The following is a 24578-nucleotide window of genomic DNA, read 5'->3' as shown; positions in this document are numbered from 1 at the left end:
CGTTGGGGGGCCAGAACGACAGGGCCAAATCAGGCCTTTAGCTGCTGCAGTGCATGTCATAGCGACCTGTCATTCCATCATTCTGCTGTTCCATTGCTGGGCTTTTATATAGATAATTGAACTGGAAAGGAATTCAGAGATTGTTTAATGTAGTGGCTTTTTAAATAAAAAAAAAAATTATTGTTGAAAGTATTACATATGCCCCCGTTTCCCCCATTGACCCCCTCCAATTCCCCTCCCCCCCAATCTAGTGGTTTTGATAGTGTGGTCCCCTGATCAGCAAGTCGCATTTGGATCACCTGGAAACTGAAAAAATGCAAATTCTCAGGCCCACTCCAGAACCACTGAAACTCTAGGAGTGGGGCTGAGCAATGGGCATTTTGCCATAGGTCAAAGTTTGAGAGCCACTGGTTTGATCCACACTTCTCTTTAAAGCTTGGAATTACAGAGTGCCATAGAGCAGCGGTTCTCAACCTGTGGGTCGCGACCCCATTGGGGGGTCAAATGACCCTTTCACAGGGGTCACCTAAGACCATCGGAAAACACATAGATAATTACATATTTTGTGATGAATCACTATGCTTTAATGATGTTCAATTTGTAACAATAAAAATACAACCTGCATATCAGATATTTACATTACGATTCATAACAGTAGCAAAATTACAGTTATGAAGCAGCAACAAAAATAATTTTATGGTTGGGGGTCACCACCACATGAGGAACTGTATAAAGGGTCCCGGCATCAGGAAGGTTGAGAACCACTGCCATAGAGATTCGGTGAAATTAATAAGCAAAGCCATGACGTTGAAAGATTCTAGTTTACACTGCTTAAAATACACCGTCTATATACCTCCGCCTTGTTGCCAGCCCATGCGTATTAGCTGCCTATGGCTGCAGAGACAAATCAGTAACTTAGCAACTTAACGAAAATGACGATGTTACAGTTCCAGGAGGTGGGAAGTGCATCTGCGGCCTCGGGCCACCGCGGCGCCGGCGGGGAGTCCGTCTCCTCGCCTGAGGCAGGACGTCTTCCAATCCTGTTGTATTTTCCGCATTTTCGTTATTGGACATGTCTTATTTTCATAAATAAGAAGTGAAATAAAAAAGAAAGGAAAAGCACCAGGAACAGGAGGTAGTCACCCGGCGTTAATCGCCGGCCTGACTTGTAAGGTAGGTTTTGGAGTCTCGGGGACATGAAACCCAGGCCTTTTTAAAAAATTATATTTATTTTGTAAACGCTGTCACCGGATGCGTACTGCAGAATCTTCTCTGACCAGTTAATCTGAAAAGTCTTTACAAATGAGGAAGACCACCCATCGCTTTCTGAACTGGCGCCTGCAGTGCCCGCTCCCTTCCCCGGGCCGGTGGCGGCCCCCGCGCCCAGGCCCCTCCGGAGGGGAATGGACTTGTCCCATCTCACCGGCGCCGGTGCTGCCGCCCGAGCCGCGCGCCTCGGGCCTGCGCGGGGGAGGCGCCCACGCACCCGGGCCGCCGCCGGGCTCACCTCGTGGGGGCCGGCGCTGGGCTCCACAGTCGGTGCAGAGGGGAGCGGCGCGGGGGCGGGAGCAGGAGGCGGAGGCGGAGGCGGAGGCGGAGGCGGAGGCGGAGGCGGCGGGCGGGCGCGGGAGCGGCGGGGGCGGGCGGCAGCCCCGGCGCCCGTGGGGGAGGGGCGGCGGCGGCGGCGGCGGCTCGGCTGCTGTGGCGACGGACGCGAGGCGTAGGCCGAGCCCCACCCGGTCCACATGGACAGTCGCAGCAGCCCCCACTGATGCCTTCACGCCTGGGCGGGGCGGGCGGGCGGCCGTAGCGGCGGCGGCGGCAGGAGGGGCGAGGCGCGCCGGGGCCCCTGGCGGTAGCGGAGACCTCGCCGCCGAGCGCAGCGAGTGCGGCCATTTTTCCGGCCCGGGCCGAGGGGCGGCGTGAGAGGGCCCGTCTGCCCGCCTGCCCGCTCTCTTCCTGGGGCCCGCGGCGGGGGCGGCTTCTCAGGCGGCCTCGCGGGGCGGTGGATGGGGAGTCGTGGGCCGACAGGAGCTGGGCCTGGGAAGCGCCGCCGTCGTCGTCGCCGCGCTCAGCGCCCGGGAGGCGCCTGAGGAGAACCCCGGCGCGGCAGGCCCGAGCGCCGGCCTTTGTGTAGGCCCGTCCGGACGCCGAGCGCCGCCCGCCCGCCCTGCGGCGGTTACCCCCCTGCGGCGCGGCCCCCCAGCCCGGCGGCCCTGAGGGCTATGGATTAAGGCGGCGGTGTCGTGGGAGGAGGAAGATGGCGGCTGGCAAGAGCGGCGGCAGCTCCGGGGAGCTTGCTTTTCTGGAAGGTACGTCCATGTCTGCCCCGGCGGGGCCCCCGGGGTCGGGAAATACGGGAACATGGGGCCCGTGACCCCCGGATATTCGATTGTTCGCGCGGGGTAGGTTCGGAGGGCGGCGGAGGGGCGGGGGTGGGGGCCGCCGGGGCGATGTCGGGGCGGGAATGGGCTGCGAGGGCGCCGGCTTGGAGGCCGTGGGTGCGAGCGGCCGGGGCCGGGCCGGGCCGGGCCGGCGAGAGGGCGCGTGGGTCGGGCCGCGAGCCCGGGTTGCACGTGTGAGGGTCGCATGCGTGAGGGTCGCATTTTTGCATGTGGTGGGGGCGGCCAGGAGGGTGAGAGCCGGCCGCAGCCGGGCCTCGTCGGGCGTCCGTGGGCAGTTCCAGTGGCTGCGGTGGGGTGAGGTGGGGTCCGGCCGCGGAGGGCGGGGAGGGGAGGGGGTCGCCTTCCCGAGCGTGTCCTGCCCCCGCCGCCTGCCTCCGCCGAGCGGCCCGCTTCCCTGTGCAGCCGGCGTGCCGACCAGGCCCGGCAGCCTCGGGGCTGCTTGCCGACTGCGTTTTGCCAAAAATATCTCACCGGGTGACTTACGTGGAGGAAGAGAATGAGACTCGCAGCCTCGATTTTGGGGCGGCCACCGAAGCTCGCGGGCCCAGTTTGGCTGGTTCCATGTTTGATCGCTGGGGCGGGAGAGGGAAGCCGTGGCTGTAGGCGGACGGACGCGGCTCTTCAGGAAAACTGCGTGTCAGTTACCGGTGGGGACGGTGCGGACGGGGAGCAGTGTTGGCTCTCTGCCGCTGGAAGGGCCCCCCAAAACACAGCCAGGTGCCTTGTGGACAAAGAACTGGATTGCCGATGGCTCCGGGGTTTGCAGGGTAACTGGGCGCACACAGTGTTGGGGCGATGGATGCATCTGCTTGTGGCCGGGATTGTTAGAGTCGGGTAATTGGCAAGGTGATTTTCATACGCGGTGTAAGTAATACTTAAAAAAAAACAACTAATTAGAAACGTGTTTAAATTAAGAAAGTACTTATCCACGGTGGTAATAGGTTCTTTAAGAGGGTACGGTGTTGGGGGATGGGTAAGTCTTGCTTATGGTTTTATGAACGAGGCCCGGAGACAGGAGTAGCTACTCAGCCTTAGTCTAAAGAACGAAAAGGAACTAGGACAGTGGTTCTCAGCCTTCCTAATGCCGCGACCCTTTAATACAGTTCCTCATGTTGTGGTGACCCCCAACCATAAAATTATTTTCGTTGCTGCTTCATAACTGTAATTTTTTGCTCTTGTTATGAATCGTAATGTAAATATCCGATATGCAGGATGTATTTTCATTGTTACAAATTGAACGTAATTAAAGCATAGTGATGAATCGCAAAAACAATATGTAATTATCTATGTGTTTTCCAATGGTCTTAGGCGACCCCCTGTGAAAGGGTCGTTCTACCCCCCAAGGGTCGCGACCCACAGGTTGAGAACCGCTGGACTAGGAGATGTAGGTGGGAAGAAGAAACCTTAATTTACTTAATTCTTCTTCCACTCACGCATGGCAGAGCAAAAGGAATCTTACCTTGCTACGAAGCCAATCTTTCTCTGAAAGTGATGCGAATTTAATATGAAATTCCGAGTAAGAAGATGTGGGAAGCGTGTAAGTTTTTCTGGGTTCATTTAGTATTACCTGCATTCTATCTCTGTTCTGTTTTGAGCAGAATAGGTGCCTGTTGGAGGCTGATAGTGATGCAGCTTGTGTTGCATCATTTTTTGTTTCGGTATTGGTACCTCGAAAGATGTCTTACTGTTGTGTATTATATTCTGTATGCAGATGGTTGTACTTTTATGCTGTGTTAAGGTTTGGGCTTCTGTATGCTTCTGATTCGGTTTAAGTTTGTTGGTTTGTTTGTTTTTAATTTATTTTACTGATTTTTTACAGAGAGGAAGGGAGAGGGATAGAGAGTTAGAAACACTGATGAGAGAGAAACATCGGTCAGCTGCACACCCCCCACTGGGGATGTGCCCGCAACCCAGGTACATGCCCTTGACCGGAATCGAACCCCGGACTCTTCAGTCCGCAGGCCGACGCTCTATCTGCTGAGCCAAACCGGTTAGGGCTCAGGTTAAGTTTTGACTGTGTGAACAGGGGATAGAAAGAGCACAAATAGCCAGGCCGGTGTGGCTCATTGGTTGAGCAGTGATCTATGAACCAGGAGGTCACAGTTCAGTTCCCACTCAGGGCACATGCCGGGTTGCAAGCTTGATCCCCAGTGTGGGTCGTGCAGGAGGCAGCCGGTCAGTGATTTTTATCATCTCTTCCTCTCTCCCTCTCCCTCCCTCCCTCCCTCCCTCTCCCTTCCTTCTCAAATAAAAATATATATATATTTTAAAAAGAAATAGCACAAATAAAGCCAACAGATACTGGGCAGATGTGAATTTCAAACTATTGCTTTCAGTTTATTCTAACTTAAAGATCTATGAATGTCCAGATGATAAATTTGAGTGTCGTCATGTCTCCTTCAGCATTCTTATGAAGAAAGCAAATGGTTACTTGCTTAAAGTATGAGCTTAAGGGGAAGCAAGGATTTCAGTTTCTTGTTGGATTTTCATATATTGTACTGCATTTTTTGAAATAAAAGAATAATATTCACTAATTGTATTTTTATTTAATTCTTTTGTTTTTTTACAGTTTTAATAAGAAAATACTCCACTGTAACTTGCCACACATTTTGTATTCTTCATAGGTCCTTATGTTTTAATATTTAAACATCTCTATATAGTATACTTTTCTTACTCTCCAGTAGACTTCTTGAAAAACGGATGTAGGTTTTCATTCACACAAATATTTGGAGCCTATTCTGTGCTAGACTCTGTACCAAGGTGACTATAACAGTGTACAAGATAGTTAAAGCTCTGCTTTCGTAGAACTTTCATTTTAGTTGGGGGGGGGGGGGGAACAGTCTTACCCCAAGTTTTTACATTGGTCCCTTTACTTTATTCAGGTCTGTTTAGACCTGACAACCTACTTAAAATGCCATGCTGCCACACACACATACAAACACCTGTATTCCCTTTACTGTTGTATTTTTCATGTTTTTCAGTCCTACTAAAAATAAGCTTCATCAGAGCAATGACTTTGTTTCTTCACCGTCATTTGTCTTACACCTGGAACATACTTGTTGTTAATGAAATAAAGAAGATAATATGATAAAGGCTGTGAGAGAAATATACTTATAGAACAAGGAAATAATGGTAAAGCCATTTTACAGAGTATTAAAAATTCTGGAAAGGCCTTCCTGAGGAGGTGACACCAGAGTTAAGGAGACACCTTCTCTATGGGCCACTTCAGAGAGGATGATGCCTGTACAGGTTCTGAGAGGGTAATATATGGTTTCATTTGTTAAAAAGGTCATGAGTGAAATGCAAGCAGAGTGATGTGAAAGAAGCAGATCTATCATACAAGATAATAAATTTTTCATTTTGAGAAGTGGGAAGTTAGTTTGGGGCAGAGGGGAGTCATGATATAATTTATCTTAAAAAATCACTGACTGCCCTGGAATGACTTAGAAAAGAGCAAGGGTAAAAGCAGGAACATGAGTTAGAATATTAGTAAAATGTAGTTTAGGGTTGGGATAGGATAGTGGCAGTGTAGATTGAGGAAAAGGAGTGGAGAGACTGCAGATATGTTTGGATGTAGAGCTAACAGGATTGTAATGGATTGTATACCGAGGGTCAGAGTAAGGGAGGAATCAAAGATAACTCCCAGTTTTTTATTTGAGATGTTGGGGGTTAATTTCATTTACTGATGTGGAGTAGACTGGTAGAGGACCTAGAAGTTAATAGCTCTGCTTTGGTGAAAGTCAGTTTGAGATGTCTATTCTAAATTATGTCTTACATTCTTATACCCACTAAGTAAATGCTATTACCAACCATTTCCTTTTCTGGCTTCATTAAGGAAAAGGAGGTTTACTATCAACTGTTGTACATTATTTTGTGCATGAAAATTGTGTGAATTTAATTAGATCACAGCTTGTATTGAATTTTTTTCTTTCTCTTCTTTGACGATTTTTTCTGTTCTTTTCATTTAAGGTTGCCTTATAACCCCCTTTTCAGTTGTGATAGTTTGGCAGGTTTCTCTGTTCATTCATTTAACAGATATTTATTGAGCAACTCTAATGTTGTAGGTATTATGCTGAGAGGCACAATGATGGGGGGTAGGAGAGGGGGCGGTGAGAATGGTTTCTTCATGGAGTTTCTAGTCCAGAGAGGAAAGTCAGTGGTCAAATAATCACACTTGTAAATGTAAAATTATAACAAGTGCAGCAAAAGAGGATTATTCATAATAATGAGAATTTGATCTAATCACGGCAGTTGAAGAAGAAAATGTGGGTAGACAGTGCTTTCCAGGCAGAGGGAGCATGGCATGTTTAGGAAACTAAAAGGAGGACAGTGTGGTGCTAACAAGGAGAGTGGTACAAGATTCGAGGTGCCATTATCAGGTTTGTTTTTTAAAAAAAGGTCACTGGCTACCACATAGAGAAAGCTTTAGAGAGGAGCAAAAGATTATCAGCCAGACTAGTTACGAAACTGTTGCAGTATAGGGCAGAAGTGATGTTAGCTTGTTTTTATAACCTTTCTTTTGATATTTTCCCCTTCTCTCCTCTGTGGAACCTCTTAAGTTTACTTTCTCTCACATTTGTTTCTTTTTTATGCAGCACTTGTTCATATCTAGTTTGCTTTTCCTTTTTTCTTTTACCAAATAATTGCTCAACAATATTTTCTTCCATTTTTTTCTGCCTTCCCTTTTATTCATACATTAGAGACCCAGTGCACAAAATTCGTGCACAGGGGAGGGGGCGGGGATCCCCTTCAGCCCAGCCTACACCCTCTCTAATCTGGGGCCCCTTGGGGGATGTCTGACTGCCGGTTCAGGCCTAAACTGGTAGTCGGACATCCCTCTCACAATCCTGGACTGCTGGCTCCTAATTGCTCACCTGCATGCCTGCCTGGTCGCCCCTAACTGTGTCCCCCGCCCGCCCCCCCCCCCTGCTGCCGGCCAGGTCACCCCCAACTGCCCCCTCCCTGCCAGCCTGGTCACTCCTAACTGCCCCCCTCCCCCCCATGGGCCTAGTCACCCCTCACTGCCCCCCCCCCTCCCGCCAGCTTAATCACCCCCAACTACCTCCCCACCAGCCTGGTTGACCCCAACTGCATCTCCCCCCTGCTGGCCTGGTTGCCCCTCATGGCCCCCCTGCTGTTCAGTCATTTGGTTATTCCTCACCAACCTCCCTGCCGGCCTGGTCACCCCACGCAGCCTGCTTGTTCAGTCGTTGGGTCGTCCCTCACTAATCCCCTTGCCTGCCTGGTTATAGGCAGCCATCTTGTGAGGGCATGAAGGTTAATTTGCATATTATCTCTTTATTATATAGGGCTAGAGGCCTGATGCACAAAATTCATGCAAGGGTCTCAGCCCTCGTGGCCCCATGGCCCTGCCCACTGGTAGTTCTGGGAGGTTGTTTGGAAGGTTGTTTTGCCATCCAGTCTAATTAGCATATTAGCTCTTTATTATGTAGGCAGGATACACATACCCACACCTCTTTGTTTTCCCATTTATTTGGGCTCATCTTCCTTTGTGGACTTTGCCCAGTAGGCTGAAAAGACTGCAGTACCAGTATTGTCCTCTTTACCAGCAAAATTGCTTTTATCTCCAAATGAGAAGTGTCTTCCATTTCCCCTAAGCCATACTTAGCCATACTTAATTGGTTGTAAATACATATAATTGTAGTTCAACTCCATTAGTTTGTCAGTTTTACTGGGGACAGTAAATACTTCACAATACCTCTTAACTAAAGCACAATTTCTCCTAGATGATTTGTATTCCACGAATATGTGAATAGTTTCAGTCTGATAAGTGGAACACACCACAAAGTTCTCCACTTAGCCCTGCTCATTTTTCTTTTGATTGCACCACTTTAATTTTTAATTTATCTTTATTGTTGAAAGTATTATACATGTCCTCCTTTTTTTCCCCATCATTGACCCCCTCCACTCTTCTCCCGTCTATAAGTTCTTTGGCTAATCTTTTCTTGAGCACTTCCTCCCCCGCCGCCCTCCCTCTGAAATTCATCAGTCTGTTCCGTGGTTCAATGTCTCTGATTACACCACTTTTAAAAACTACAGCATGGTATCATTCCTTATTTACTCCTTACATAAGTATGTGTATTTCCTGGTTTCATCCCAGTTGAATTTATAAATTTTACTTACCACTTGATTTCTTGTATGCACATGGAACAGTAGAGTAGAAACTCACTTGAAATGGAACTGATTTTCATTAGAAATTCATTGAGAAGACGAACTCAGAGACCAGAATGCTGGAATTAAACATCTAGCTCTACTAACTAGATGTGTGATCTTGGATAGATTATTTAACCTCTGTGTTTCCATATGTGTAAAACAAGGTTAATAATTGTAGTTACCTCATAAGGTTGCCATGAAGATTACTGGTAAATGTCTTAATATACAGTGGGGCTTTGACTTACGAGTTTAATTCGTTCCGTGACGGAGCTCGTAACTCAAATTACTCGTATGTCAAATCAATTTTCACCATTACAATGAATTGAATGCTGGGCTGATGTTGTGGTGTTCACTGTGACATTCGCTGCGCCAACTAGCGGTGGGGTATCTGAAGCTGGCTCTTAACCCTAATTTTAGCTCGCAACTCAAAGCAAAAAATCAGCCGAGAGACGGCTCATATCTCAAAAAACTCGTTAGTCGGGACACTCGTAAGTCAAGGCCCCACTGTATATAAAACTAGAGGTCCAGTGCATGAAAATTCATGCACTGGAGGGGGGATCCCTCAGCCTGGCCTGACCCCTCTCACAGTCCAGGAGCCCTCAGGGGCAGAAGGCGACCCCGTGATCAGGGAAAGGCTACGCCCCCATCATACCTCTGCTGCTGCCACGGCTGGGCAGCTGACATCCGAGGCTTGCCTGCACCTCGGGCTGGCCCTGGGGGCCTGAGGGGACTGGGGGACTCCGGAGGCAGGTGTGTGGAGCGGCCGGGCCTTGCTGTGCACCTGCCACCCTGGTGGGCCTCAGGGGACTGGGCGGCACCATCTTGTGGCTGTGGGCACTGCCATCTTTGAGGACGTGGCAGTCAGTTAGCATATTCTCTCCTTATTGGCTGTGGGCACCACCATCTTTGATGACGTGGCAGTCAATTAGCATATTCCCTCATTGGCTGTGGGCACCGCCATCTTTGATGGCGTGACAGTCAATTAGCATATCCCCTCCTTATTGGCTGTGGGCACCGCCATCTTTTGTGACAGCGTGAGGGTCAATTAGCATATTTCCTCTTTATTAGATAGGATTCTTAGAACAATTCCAGGCATATAATTCTAAGAACTATATGTTAGTTGGTATTACTATATTTATTTTCTTAGCAGGTAGGAAAAGAACTTTCTCTTGCTTTCCTTCTCTTCCATCTTGCCGCTTCTTTCATTTGAATTCTAGTTTTATTGTTTTTCTTTAACTTACTACCTTTCTTTTTTCTAAGTATTAGTGGATTCTCTGTTTGTGACCCATACCAAGTTAGTGGGGAAATTGGAATTGGAACTTGGGACCTGACTTATAGACCTAACCTCCTTCAGCATTTCCTTTCTCTCCCTTCTTTGTCCCTTTGCTTCTACATTCTTTCTCTTACCTACTTTACCCTTGGGAGGAGGGTTGGATAAGAAAAGGCAAAATAACAGGGAATTATGAAAAATTATCATTTATTGAGAAATAGAACTCTAAGAAAACAAAAGCGAACCTCTTAAGGCCCAACCCCAAAAGTTATACAGTATTACTTCTGCCATATTCTGTTGGCCAAAATGTCACAGAGCCAGCCCAGATTCAAGGGGAGGGGAATTAGATTCCACCATTCAAGGGGAAGAGTGGCAAAGAATAAAGTCATAGTATTTCTTAAAACTTGAAAATCACATTTCTTATGCAATCCAAAAGTTTCTAATTTCTGGACAGTTTAGGAGGCTAAAAAGAACAAAGTAGGCCACACAATTTGTAATTTGTTTCAAAGGTGTGAATAAGAGCATAAACAGTCATTATTTTTGACTTCCAGTGCTAGAAATTGGGATAGTCCTAGGCAAATTGGGATGTTTAGATATTCTGCCTTGTCCCAAGTTAACAGCTATCTTGAGGCCATCTGAAACTGCAGGCTTAAGTAGCAAAAACAAACAAACAAAATACAAGCCAGCCTGGCTAGTGTTGCTCAGTGTTTGAGCATTGACCTATGAATCAGGAGGTCAAGATTCAATTCCCAGTCAGGCCACATGCCCGGGTTGCAGGCTTGGTTTCCAGTAGGGGGCATGGAGGAGGTAGCCAATCCATGATGTTTCTCATCAGTATTTTTTCTCTCCCTCTTCCTGTCTGAAATCAATAAAAATATATTTTAAAGAAGCACACACAAAAAACCAAGCCATATTCTTATCTTTGGAGTTGGTTTTTTTTTTTTTTTTTGGAGTTTTTTTGATATTTCAAATAACATTTCATCTTAGTTTTGAATATGGGTTTTTCCCCCCTCCAATATTAACTGCTTACAATCTTTGAAACAGAGCAGGGAGAGAAAAGTGCTGGTGTCCACTGTATAATAAATTTCAGTGATTGATTTGTGTTCTTTTTTTTTGCAAAGATTGAAGCCATTTTTTTAGGAAATGAAGAGCTAGAAATTCTCCAAGACTTGTTTGTAGATTATATAGTAATCTATTGTCTTGCCTCTATTCAAGAATCTGTAAACTTTCTGCCCCCACACTTTGAATATATGAATCTGCCACTAAATCTTGGGGACATCATGACCATGGTTGACTTTGCCTCTCTGCCTCCATAATTCTAATGAAGCGGGGTTCCAAATATTTTGGCATTTAATCTTTTTTCTTTAGTTCAATTTGGGTCTCCATTCTCTATTATCATCACAAGAAATATTAAAGAACTAGAGGCCTGGTGCATGAAATTCATGCACGGTGGGGGGGGGGGTTCCTCAGCCTGGCCTGTGCCCTCTAGTAGTTCAGGAGCCCTTGGTAGATGTCCAACTGATGGCTTAGGCCCGCTCCCTGTGGGTGAGACTCCTGCCGCCACTGCTGCACTTGCCAGCAGTGAGCTCGGCTCAGGGCTTCTGGTTGACCGGCGTTCCCCTTGTGGGAGCACACTGACCACCAGGGGCAGCTCCTGTGTTGAGCATCTGCCCCCTGGTGGTCAGTGCATGTTGTAGCAATCGGTTGTTCCACTGCTTGGTCGATTTGCATATTAGCCTTTTATTATATAGGATTCCATATTACTTTAATGGCTCATTTCCCAACATATGACAGTCACTTTTTAAAGTATGTTTAGGCTGCCTGGCTGGTGTTTCTCAGTGGTTGAGCATCAACCTATGAACCAAGAAGTCACAGTTTGATTCCTGGTCAGGGCACATGCCCGAGTTGCAGGCTAGATCCCCAGTGTGGGGTATGTAGGAGGAAGCCAATCAATGATTCTCTCATCATTGATGTTTCTATCTTCCTCTCCCTCTCCCTTCCTCTCTAAAGTTAACAATAAAAATATATTAAAGTATGTTTAGGCTAAAAATTTAGTCTTTTGGTATTACCCAAACAATTTAAATATTTGTAGAAAAAATAAAAACCTACTTTTTTAATAGTTTATCAATATTACTACTGAGTTCACATACTATGAGAATAACAAACGACCTACAATCTTTTACTTCCTCTTAAATTCCAATTATTGAATCATAAATGGTACTCCATTTGAGATGATACTTTATGCAGAATATTTGGTGAATTATATTGAATTGTTAGTATGATTTCTTCAGAGTTTTTAATCAGGATAAATCCTCTCATTTTTCATGGTTACTGAGCTGTAGAATTAGGTCTTGATGTCGCTGTTTATCTTCAGATGGTAATATGACATAATGGAGATTAGCATGGTCTCTGAAAGTTGAGGAACCCAAGCTCAAATAATAAGCGGCTTGCAGTGCTAGAAATAGAAAACCCTTATATTTAACTCCACCTGTGCATGAAATGTAAATGTAGAGATCAAACTTGTTTACATATGTAACACCCAGTATAAGATGTGGAATCTTTTTCAAGATTTTAGAAGTTTCTTTCATCCCCCTTTCTGACTACTACCCTCAGAATTTCTTAATTTTCTGACCTTTATAATCATTGATAGTACCATCAGTTCATGAAATTCATATCATTGGATTTATATGATGTATTCTCATTTTGTCTCACTTCTTTTGCTTAACATAATATCTATGAAAATAACCCTTATTGTTCTTCATATCAGGATTTTATTCTTTTTTTGTAGGTGTGTGGTATTCTGTTATTTGAATTTACTACCATTCTTCCATTTTCTTGTAGGCATATTTGTAAATTGTTTCTAATTTAAAAATATTATGAATAAAGGTACACTAAACATCCTTTCACATATGATTTTGAGGACCTATATGCTCATGTCTTTTGGATATATAAAAGCAGTAAGTTTAATGATGCTATTGGCATATGTTTAGTTTTAGTAGATACAGTTTTGCATCCTTTTATCCAAGTTATACAACCACCTGCAGTGAATGAGAGTTCCAGATCCTGCAGATACATGCCAAAAATTAATATTATAAACCTATTTAATTTTAGCTATTCCGTAAGTAATGGAGGAATAAATTTGAGTTTACCTGGAAAGATGATATTGAATATATTTCATATATATCTTGAGATTTGGACAGTATTTATTAATTCTTGTTTACATTTGTGTTTTCTCTTTCCTGAGGTGCCTTGATTTTCCTCATATTGCTGAAGGATATTTTAATTGGAAATAGGACTCTGTTGACAGTTCTTCTATTTTTTGAACTTTATGGTTTCTAATGGAAAACCTATTGTCATGAGAATTACTTTTTCCTTATAGATACAGTGTTTGTCATTCAGAACTTTCAAGATTTTTTTCTTTGTTTTTATTTTTCAGAAGTTTGACTATGATGTGGGTGTTGCTGTCTTTGGGTTTATCTCATTTTGTATTTCCTCACCTTCTTAAAATTGAGGATTTCTGTCTGTTGACCAATTGGAAGAGTTTTCAGCCATTATTTCTTCAAGTACTCTTTCAGCTCCATCTCCTTTAATTTCTTCCTGGACTCCAAATGTTAGTTTTATTTATTTATTTTTGTTGTTGTTGTTATGACTCCACTGGTTCCTGTGGTTCTGACCTTTTTCTGTTGTTGTTTTCAAGCCATGTTCTCCCTATTCTTATTGGATATTTTTATTGTTATAGTTTCTAGTTCCCTGAGTGTTTCCTCTGTTCCATCCATTCTGCTTTGAGCCTATTCACTGAGTTATTTATTTGAGTTATATTCTGTACTATAATTTTCATTGGTGGTTCTTTATAGCTTCATTTTCTTTGCTTGAGACTTTCTATTTACTTGCCATACCTTTCTTTTTTCCCCATTTAAGCGACTTACAGTGATTTAAGGATGTTCAAAATCACTCATGTAAAGATTGTTTTGATGGCTGCTTTAAACTTATTATCAAATAGCTCTGTCATCTCTATTATCTCAGTGTTAGTATCTGTTATCTTTTTTATTCAGTTTTAGATCTTTCTGCTTTGTATGAATAATTTGATAATTGAAACCTAGAAATTTTGAGCATTATGAAACTCTGGATCTTTTTCAACCCTGTGTTATCTGGCTTTGCTTAGATACTGCTCTGGTAAGGGAAGGGTGAGATGCCACCTCATTATTTCAAGAAGAGAGTGGAAGTCCAGGTTCCCTACTTGGCCCAAGGTTTGTAGGTATGTGTGTCGGGGGAGGGGGAAGGGTATTCATTATTGTTATGAGATGGTAGGAGTTCTGACTCCCTGCTATTCTTCTGCCAATACCTCCCCATGTGAAGGGATAGGTCTGCCTTGTTTCTATTTCTTACGGTTTCCGCTTACATGACCCAGGACTGACTCCCACCAGGCACAGCCGGACCTGGGACTGACTTCCTCTCGTACTGGCTCCCACCGGGGACTGGCTCCCACCCTGCCCGGGACTGCCTCCCACCCTGCATAGCCCACCACAGCCAGGGCAATCCAGCACTGACTTCCAGTCTGGTCGAGCCTTAGGTCGTAATGGTCTTACACTGTGGGTCTTTATTATATAGGATGATTTAACTTTGTCACAATAGCAATGAAGTCTGAGAATCTTTTTTGTTGTTTTTGTTAAGCCCGAGAATCTTGAGCATTTTCTTTACAATTTGGATATCAATTCCTGAGTTTCCTCTGTCTGCACCATTTCCAGTCTTTACCATTTCTCAAGTTTATCTTTTAATATAAGTTTATTATAGAACTGTCAGTTTTCTCTGTCATGTTATTTATTTGCACTTTGATAAAGTGTTTTATTGATCTATCTGATTGAGCGCTGAGTTCCCATGTCATCTTGATAGTCCTCTTCTCCTTTCCTTGTAGATAAAAGAACATTTGGAGCCACTTGGCTTTAGCAGTCATTACGGAGTTGTCGATTTACTGGCTTTGGAACTGTGTGTGCATCAGCTTGAGCTAACTGTATTTTAAAGAAATTGAGCCCAGCCGGCGTGGTTCAGTGGTTGAGCTCAGTGGTATGAACCAGAAGGTCACGATTCGATTCCTGGTCAGGGCATATGCCTCAATGCGGCCTTGGATCCCCAATGTGGGATGTGCAGGAGGCAGCCAATCAATGATTTTCTTTCATCATTGATGTTTCTATCTCTCTCTCCCTCTCCCTTCCTCTCTGAAATCAATAAAAAAAATTTTTTTTTTAAATTGAGAGCCAACTCATCACTTTGGGATAAGGTAATACCACTTGATATTCATATTCCATAGAAGATCAGTGAGCTTCCAGCAACACCAATAGCACCAAACTGCTGCCTTATGATGGCCTCAGATAGAACTAACTGCTTATTGGTAAAAGGTCCATAGATATCTACTGGAATGAAGTTCATAAAGCAGAAAACACTGCAGAATAAATAGCTGGATCCTGAGGCAAAAAGAATATTATGGTTTTGGTGACTCACAGAAGTCTAATTTAATTCCTCCCAAGAATATAATATATTCAGACTTCATTATGAGTTAATATTAGACAATCTATTTGTCTTCTGTACTAAAGGATAAAGGTTTTATAGATTAGGAATTGGAAAAAAATCACCTCAGGTGATTTTTTTTTTTTCCTGCTTTATATGATATTCCTGGGAGTCATTTGGTGGTAGCTGGTCTGGTCTGGAGGTTTCAAGATGGCTTTATTTAAATGTCTAACCTCTGGCAAGTATGGAAAATTGTAGCCTATGTCATCTCTACATCAGGATACTTGTAACATTGTGGCTCAGGTCTCCAAAAGACAGCCTTTGGAGAATCTTGACAGATTCTTGAAAAAGAATGGGTCTATAGCGCTGCATTACCACCTAAAATTGCTTTACTGGGGTTTTCTGGTATTTGCATTGAATTCTGTATATTTCCTTTTACTGCTTTTGTATATTCTAAGTTGCATGAGATGATTCCTACTCAGGGCACACAGGCCAAGTTTTTTCAGCTAGATCCCCAGTAGGGGGTGTGCAGGAGGCAGCTAATTCATGTTTCTCATATCAATGTTTCTCCCTTTCTCTCTAAAATCAATAAGAAAACATTTTAAAAAACATCTCACATACTACTTCCTAGCCTAAAGAAAACATCACCAATAAAGTAGAAGCTGGGGTAAACCCTTTCCTTTTGAGATCCTCTTCCAACCTACTTATTCCTCAAGGGTAAACACCATCCTTCATGTGGTAGTTTTCATTCCCATTAATTTCTTTGTACTTCATTCTTTTTTAAAAAATTGATTTTAGAAAGGGAAGAAGGGAAAGAGAAACATTGATGTTGAGATACAGATTTGCACACGGACTGGGGATTGAACCTGCAACCTAGGTATCTGCCCTGACTGGGAATCGAACATGCAACCAGTGTGCTGGATGACTCCAACCAACTGAGCCCACGGCCAGGGCTCTAGTGCTTTCATTTTTATTATCCTTTAGTTCATAGTATGAATATACTACATTTTTATTTATACATTCCCATTTGTGGATGTATGTTGTATCCAACTTTTTACTATTTATATATATGTTGTTACTATGAATATCTTACTATATTTCATATTGCTACTATCAACTTTTTTTTTTTTGTCTTTGTTTTTGTTACTACTCACCCGAGGATATTTTTCATGGATTTTTAGGGAGAGGGGAGAGAGAGGGAAAGAGAGAGAAACATCGATGTGAGAGAAACACATTGATTGGTTGCCTCCTGCAAGAGCTCCTACCAGGGCCCGGGTTGGGAGGAGCCTGCAACTCAGGTAGGTGCCCTTGACTAGAATCGAACCTGGGACTCTGGTCCGCAGGCCAATGTTCTATCTGCTGAGACAAAGTGGCTAGGGCGCCACTTTTTTAAAAGTACATTTTCTGTAAAGGGCCAGATAGTGAATATCTTATATTTTGCAGTCCAAACAGTCTCTGTCACAATAACTCAATGTTGCCATTTTAGCAAGAAAGCAGTAATAGGTAATACATAAATGAGCGTGGCTGTGTGCCAGTTAAACTTTCTGTATACTGAAATTTGAATTTCTTATAACTTATGTGTCGTAAAACATTCTTATAAAAATTTTTTTCTTTTTAAATAAGCTTTTTGTTAATCTTCACCAGTGGATATTATTTTCCACTAGAAGTCCGTTGAACGAAGATTTGCGCAATAGGCCTTCCTTCCCCTGGCTGCCGGCAGTGGTTTTTCCCTGGCACCCGGGACCCAGGCCTTTGGTCCGGCTGCAGCAGAGAAGCCAAGCCTCTTCAGTCTTCACTCCGGCTGGAGCCTTCAGTCTTCGCTCTGCGCCTGCGTATGCAAATTAACCTCCATCTTTGGTGGGTTAATTTGCATAGTCACTCTGATTGGCTGGTGGGCATAACGGAGTGACACCGATTTGCATGTTTCTCTTTTATTAGTGTAGATTACTTCTCAGAGAGAGTGGAAGTGGGCGAGGGGGAGGAAGGGAAGGAGAAAGAGAGAGACAGACAAACATCAATGTGAGAGAGACACATTGACTGGTTCTGTCCTGCACATACCCTGACCTGGGGCTGGAAGTGAACACACAACCCATTGAACCTCTGACCCTTTAGTGCATGGGCTGATGTTCTAAACACTGAGCCACCGACCAGGGCTAATTTCTAAACACTGAGCCACCGACCAGGGCTAATTTTTTTTCTTTAACCATTTAAAAATGTAAAAGCCGCTCTTAGCTCATGGTCTTTATGAAAAGTTATTTAGTAGTCTGTACTTTGCTGACACCGATCTGGTGTTTCTTAGCAATGGAATTATTGAGTCATGTGCAATTTCATCTTCACCTAGGTATTGCTAAATTGATCTCTAAAGTTTTTTAGCAGTTTTTAAGCTTTCCTGTTTATACACATCATTACGAATTTGATAATATCTGATATTTTAGTTTATGTCAGTTTGATGGGGTTATCAGATAGTTCGTTGAGTTTCTAATACTCTGGTTTATAGTGAGGGGAAATACAGAGGGTCCCAAATTTATGATGGTTCAACTTAAAATTTTTTGACTTTACGATGGCGTGAAAGTGATTTGCATTCAATAGATACCATAGTTTGAACTTTGAATTTTGATTGTTTCCTGGGCTGGTGACATATTCAGTATTCTCTGGTGATGCTGGGCAGCAATAGTGAGCACAGCTCCTAGTTGGGCATGCAGTTGCAAGAATAAACAACTGTGTATTGGTTGTTAGATGGTTATGCCCACCTATGGACTAATATGAGTGTTCTAAGCATGTTAAAGGTAGACTAGGGTAAGCTACAATATTGGTAGGTTAGGTGCATTTTCCACATATTTTCAACTTAGAGTGGGTTTATTTGGGACATAACACCATTGTAAGTTGAGGAACTACTGTACAGCAAGTCTTTGAATAACATTGGCTCGTTCAGTGTCATTTCGTTATTATGTTGTGAAATGCTTTAGGAACTTTTTATTCTTTTTTGTGCATTTATTTGATACATGCTGGGGAGCACAATCTCAAATGTTCCTGAAACTTAACTCTTACTTATATCAATTCGCCTATGGTAAAATTATACTATGGTTTTGTTCTGACTTTAAGTGAAAACTTACTACATTTTTATTGCTGCATTAAAAATGTTCACTTTTCATTCAGTATTCAAAAAATAGTGAGTGCCAACCTAGAGTTAAACTCTATTCTATCTTCTTGGGATATATGTATAAAATAAACAAAATACCCAATGAGTTGTGTTTTAGGGTTTTGTGTGTGTGTTTCTCATTCCTATCTTCTATTAATTTCTCATTCCTATCTTCTCATTTTGTTTTTCTGGTGGAATGTTGGGAATTTTCATATACTCTGGATAGTAAATTCTGATTAAATTATATGGATTGAACATATGTCTTATGAAATTATTATTTTTTAAATGAATAGAATAAGTTTGAAATATTTTTTATTGATTTTGGAGAGGAAGAGAGTGAGCGCGAGATAGAAACATCAGTGATAGGGCGGATTGGATGGGGTCAATGGGGGGGAAGGGGGATATATGTAATACTTTCAAATATAAATATACGTGCGTGTGTGTGTGTGTGTGTGTGTGTGTGTGTGTGTGTGTGTATAAATCTGGCATGTGCCCTGACCAGGAATCGAACCAGCAACTTTTTGGTGCACGAGATGATGCCCAACCAACTGAGCCACACCGGCCAGGGCTGTTGTTATTTTTTTAAAGTTTTAAAGAAATTACTGGAGAAGTCTTCTGGGTCTGAGTTTCTTTAGGGGAGATTGGTAATGATAAATTCCATTTCTTTTATTGACACAGCAATGTTCAAATCTTTTTCTTGTGCCAATTTGGTTCTATTTATGCTTTCACGGGCAATTGAGGTTTTCTTTAGTCAGCTAAGTCAACTCTTATTCATCCATCAAATTTCCATCTTTCGTAGATTTAGTTATATTATACATCTGCTGTTTACCTCCATTTCTGGATTCTTTTGTTAAAGGTTTCTGCTTTTCCTTTTATTACTGTCATTTTAGTGAGTGTAGAGAAAAATGCATATGTTTAATTTGTGATACTTAACTGTGTTCTCTCAAGGTTTATCTTTCTCTTTTCTCAATTTTATAAGTGGGGTAAAGTGCACATAATTTTCTTTTTAAATACATTTTTATTGATTTCAGAGAGGAAGGGAGAGGGGAGAGAGATAGAAACATCGATGATGAGAGAGAATCATTGATTGGCTTCCTCCTGCATGCCCCACATTGGTGATTGAGCCCGCAACCCGGGCATGTGCTCTGACCGGGAATCGAACCAGTGACCTGGTCATAGTTCGATGCTCAACTACTGAGCCACACCTACTGGGCGAGTGCACATAATTTTCCACTCTCATTACGAATGTCAACCATAGCAGCATGTTGAAATGTGGTGAGATTATCAGCTTTTGTCCTGCTCTAAGTCGCTCTAAGCTTATGTTTTTAAATTTGTTTTGCTCTTTATATTTTTTCTCACTGGCAATTACCACTTTCATGAGGTTATGGTCTTTCACTTATTAATTTATAGGTTCTAATCGATTATTGATTAGGAAATTATATGATTAAATTTGTTAGAATTGTGTGTTTAGAAGCCCAGTTCTTTTAGTGCATAAAATAATCTCTTGACTTTTCACTGTCTACTGGCTGTTGTGGTGAACTTGTCTTTTTGTTTTTCAGAGCTTCTCCCATGTCTGCTTAAAGTTAACCAGCCTAAAATAATCCGAATGCTAAAGAGACACATTTTGGGGGGTGGTGATAAGTTCTATTCCCCTGCAACTCCTAGGCTATAAACCTATATAGCAGTACTGAATACTGTAGGCAGTGGTAACACAATGGTATTTATGTAATGCATTGTACTATGACATTAAGATGGCTATGATATCACTAGGTGATAGGAATATTTTAGCTCCATTTTAATCTGGTATCTATATAAACAGGGAATATGCTAATTAGCTGAGCGTCATGACCGCTCAGGAGGAGGCTGCATCACGACCAACCGTTCAGCACGAGCTGAACACAGATGGGCAGGAGGGGACTGCGTGCAGCCCCCACCCCACCGGCTGCGGGAAGGTTGGGGTTGGGGACGGGCCAGAGTGGAGACACAACACACAGGAGCGCCTGCCCCCACCCCAGCGGACACAACGCTGTGGCTGGTGCAACGTGGTGGTCAGGCACGGTCCCGGCCTCCAGCCAGGTTCCTCCTTGCTTGATTTCAATCACGCACTGGGCCTCTAGTTTTATATAATCTGCATATATCATATGTGGTGCATGACTGCATATGTTCTGAATAAAAACATCACTTTTGATGTTAACCTTGGACACCTGGCTGAGATAGTGATTATCAGGTTTCTCATTGTCAATTTACTTTATTCCCTTCCTATAGGTAACTCTTTGGAAGTGAGTTACCAATCTAGTGTATATTGACGGGAAGGTGAATTAAGTTCAATCTCTTAGAGAAGAGAGTTTATACATATATTATTTGGATTGTTCTTGTAAAAAAGACATGTATTTCCTCCCCATTTATTTATTCAATTCTTTATAGCATTATGGACTCATGAGTATTTTATTTTGGGGGTTTGTCACATACTATTATTTATTTTTGCTAAAATTATTTCACTTTTGTTTAGCTATTGGTAAAAGGTGAAAGAACTATATGTTCTGAAGAGAAACCAGAGTATTGTTTAGCTATTGGGAGGCTGTTTCAGATTGGCTACTTTAACCTTTTGACATCTCCCCATCTTATTTTTTTTTAAAGCACCTTCTTGCTTTCTGGCACACAAAAAATACTCCAGGATTATCTTATATTTTTCCTGCCTTCTCCCTAGAATAAATCGTTTCTCTTTGCAGCCCTGATTTCTTTTATTGGAGAATGGTATTTATAAAGCAAGATCTGGTTGTAGGTATATTTGTTGCTATTCTTCGAGGACAGAGCCTTAGCTCTGTGTGCTACCACGGTATAATACATACCTACATTTGTTTCTGTATCTGTGTGTGTGTGTGTGTGTGTGTGTGTGTGTGTGTGTGTGTGTATATCTATATATATATGTATATATATAAAATAAGTATGAGTTCAGTATAAAATAAATATGATATCAGTATCTCATAGAGTAAGAGATACTGATATCTCTTACTCTAATGGACTCTGTTTCTTCTAGATTTCCTCTCACTTATTTATAACCTCTTTCTCTGACAGGGAAACCTTGCTTCCCTTACCTATTATTTGCCTAACCCCAACATACAAAGATATTTCAAATTTATTTTTTTACTTTTAAAAAATTTTTTATTGTTGCCCCAACTGGTTTGGCTCAGTGGATAGAGCGTTGGCCTGCAGACTGAAGGGTCCCAGGTTCGATTCCGGTCAAGGGCATGTACCTTGGTTGCGGGCACATCCCCAGTGGGGAGTGTGCAAGAGGCAGCTGATCGATGTTTCTAACTCTCTATCCCTCTCCCTTCCTCTCTGTAAAAAGTGAATAAAATATATTTAAAAAAAAAAAATTTTTTTATTGTTGAGAGTATTACAGATGTCCTCCTTTTTTTCCCCCTATTGCCCCCTTCCACCTGGTTCCCACCCTGCCCTGGGCCTTCACCATCTTATTGTCTGTGTTTATAGGTAATGCATATATGCATATAAGATCTTTGGTTAATCTCTTCCTGCCCTCCCCTCCCCACTTCCCTCTGAGATTCTCAGTCTGTTCCATGTTTCTATGCCTCTGGTTCTATTTTATTCACTAGTTTGTTTATTAGATTCCTTATTTATTTTGATATTTAGATTCAGTTGTTGATATGTATTTGTTTCCATTTTATTCATATATTTTTTAAAAAATATATTTTCATTGGTTTCAGAGAGGAAGGGAGAGGGAGAGAGATATAGAAACATCAATGATGAGAGAGAAACATCATAGACCAGCTGCCTCCTACACACCCCAGACTGGAGATCGAGCCTGAAACCCGGGCATGAGCTCTGACCAGGAATCGAACCATGATCATCTCCTGGTTCATAGGTTGATGTTCAACCACTGAGCCATCCTGGCCAGGCTTATTGTTCATATTTTTGATCTTCCTCCTCCTCTTCTCCCTCTTCTTCCTCCTCCCCTTCTACATTTTATGTAATATACTGGTTTGGTGGTGATGAACTCCTTTACCTTTTTCTTGTCCATGAAGCTCTTTACCTGACCTTCAATTCTGAATGATAACCTTTGCCGGATAGAGTAATCTTGGTTGTAGGTCCTTGCTGTACATCACTTTGAATATTTCTTGCCATTCCCTTCTGGCCTGCAAAGTTTCTGTTGAAAAATCAGCTGACAGTCGTATGGATACTCCCTTGTAGGTAACTGACTTTTTTTCTCTTGCTGTTTTTAAGATTCTCTCTTTGTCTGTAACCCTTAGCATTTTAATTATGATGTGTCTTGGTGTGGGCCTCTTTGGGTTCCTCTTGTTTAGGCCTCTCTGTGCTTCCTGAATTTGTAAGTCTATTTTTTTCACCAGGTATTGGGAAATTTTCTGTTATTATTTCTTCAAATAGGTTTTCAATATTTTGCTCTCTCTCTTCTTCTGGCTCCCCCATATTTTGGATGTTGGCATGCTTGAAGTTGTCCCAGAGGCTCCTTACACTATCTTGAATTTTTTGATTCTTTTTGCTTTTCCGGTTGGCTTTTTTTGCTTCCTTGCATTTCAAATCTTTGACTTGATTCTTGGGATCCTTTAGTGTACTGTTGAATCTCTGTATATTATTCTTTATTGCAGTCAGTGTATGCTTAATTTCTGACTGGTCTTTTTCCATTTTTTTTTTTTTTTTTTTTTGGCATTCTCACTAAGATCCTTGAAGGTCTCACTAAGTTCCTCAGAGGTTTCTAGAAGATTCTTGAGTAACTTTATAACTGTGGTTTTGAACTCTATATCCAGTCGTTTGCTTTCTTCCATTTCTTTCATTTGTGACATGTTTCTTTGTCTCTCATTTTGGCTGCTTCCCTGTGTTTGTTTCTTTGTATTGGGTAGCTGCTCAGTCTCCTTGAGTTGATAGAGTGCCCTTGTGTAGTAGATATCCTTTAGGGCACAGTGGCTCAGCTTCCCCAATCACCTGAGGTGGACACCCTTGGTGCAACCCTTTGTGGGCTGTGTGCACAGTATTGTTGTAGTTGAGCCTTGATTGCTGTGGTATCACTGGGAGGAATTGAGCTCCAGGCCAATTGGCTATGAGGACCAGCTGTGTCTACAATGGGAGAGCTGCTGTGCAGGAGATACCCTTATGGGGCAGGACTTGCTTCAGTGGGGCTTTGGTGCTCACTGAGTCTGCCCCTTGAGTGTGTCACTTATGGATATGAAGAGTTGTTATCTAGTATGGTCTCGCACTGACCACTGGGTACACTGGCTTTTGGGTCTCCAAGGAGGTGCAAACTCAGCCACTGTCTTGGGCCACCAAGCAGGAGCTACAGAGAGATCTGCAGATTGCTCCTCTTCGTATTAGGTTTGGAAGTGTCCAGACAAGGCCCAGCTGTGAAGCAAGGTAGGCTGCTGCTGGCTTTGGGGCTCCCTGACCCAACTGCAGCTTCTTTGACAGGTTTTAGGCTGAGAAAGGACAGGCCATTCATATGCAAATGCTGCTGCGCACAGCTTGGATGGGGTTGTAAATTGGGTAGGGTGGGGTCTCGGAATTTTCAGGGGGGAGCAAACAGCAGTGGCTGCCAGTCAGTCCTGCACCAGGGAGGTCCCAGCACAGGAACAATGACCACTGCGAGCACCTTCATCTTGAAGGAAGCTGCCCCCGCTTTCCTGCCCTGATGCCTGATAGTCCACTTTCTCCCCGTATGTGTCTCGATCCCCCAGAGTCTCCCCTGGCACTGGAGCTCAGAGCAAGCGGGAGCTTGTATCTCCCAATTAAAAAAGCGGCACACCCGGGTGCCATCCGTTTTGCGCCTCCGCACCTCCTACCAGTCTTTTTTTTTTTTAAATATATTTTATTGATTTTTTGCAGAGAGGAAGGGAGAGGAATAGAGAGTTAGAAACATCGAATAGAGAGAAACATCGATCAGCAGCCTCCTGCACACCCCCTACTGGGAATGTGCCCGCAACCAAGGTACATGCTCTTGACGGGAATCGAACCTGGGACCCTTCAGTCTGCAAGCCGACGCTCTATCCACTTAGCCAAACCAGCTAGGGCATCCTACCAGTCTTAATGCGCTTTCTTCTTTACCTCTCTAGTTATAGTA

At 43.1% G+C, this 24578-nt stretch overlaps 1 protein-coding gene across 8 annotated transcripts in view; it reads left to right on the top strand.

Moving 5' to 3' along the window:
* Positions 1-1679: 1679 nt before the first annotated feature.
* The window catches only part of SENP6 (SUMO specific peptidase 6), a 119475-nt gene continuing 96576 nt past the window's right edge, over positions 1680-24578 (top strand). For 7 of the 8 annotated variants that reach the window (XM_036318375.1, XM_036318373.1, XM_036318382.1 and 4 more), the window contains exon 1: positions 14018-14096. In XM_036318375.1, coding sequence (XP_036174268.1) covers positions 14039-14096 — 58 coding nt within the window. In that variant the 5' untranslated portion in view covers positions 14018-14038. Of the gene's footprint in view, positions 2313-14017; positions 14097-24578 lie in introns of those variants that run through there. The other variant, XM_036318374.1, reaches the window with a different exon arrangement.

The sequence above is a fragment of the Myotis myotis genome, unplaced genomic scaffold (assembly GCF_014108235.1).
Source record: "Myotis myotis isolate mMyoMyo1 unplaced genomic scaffold, mMyoMyo1.p scaffold_m19_p_7, whole genome shotgun sequence".
Taxonomy (NCBI): Eukaryota; Metazoa; Chordata; class Mammalia; order Chiroptera; family Vespertilionidae; genus Myotis; species Myotis myotis.
This window is presented reverse-complemented; position numbering and strand designations above follow the sequence as displayed.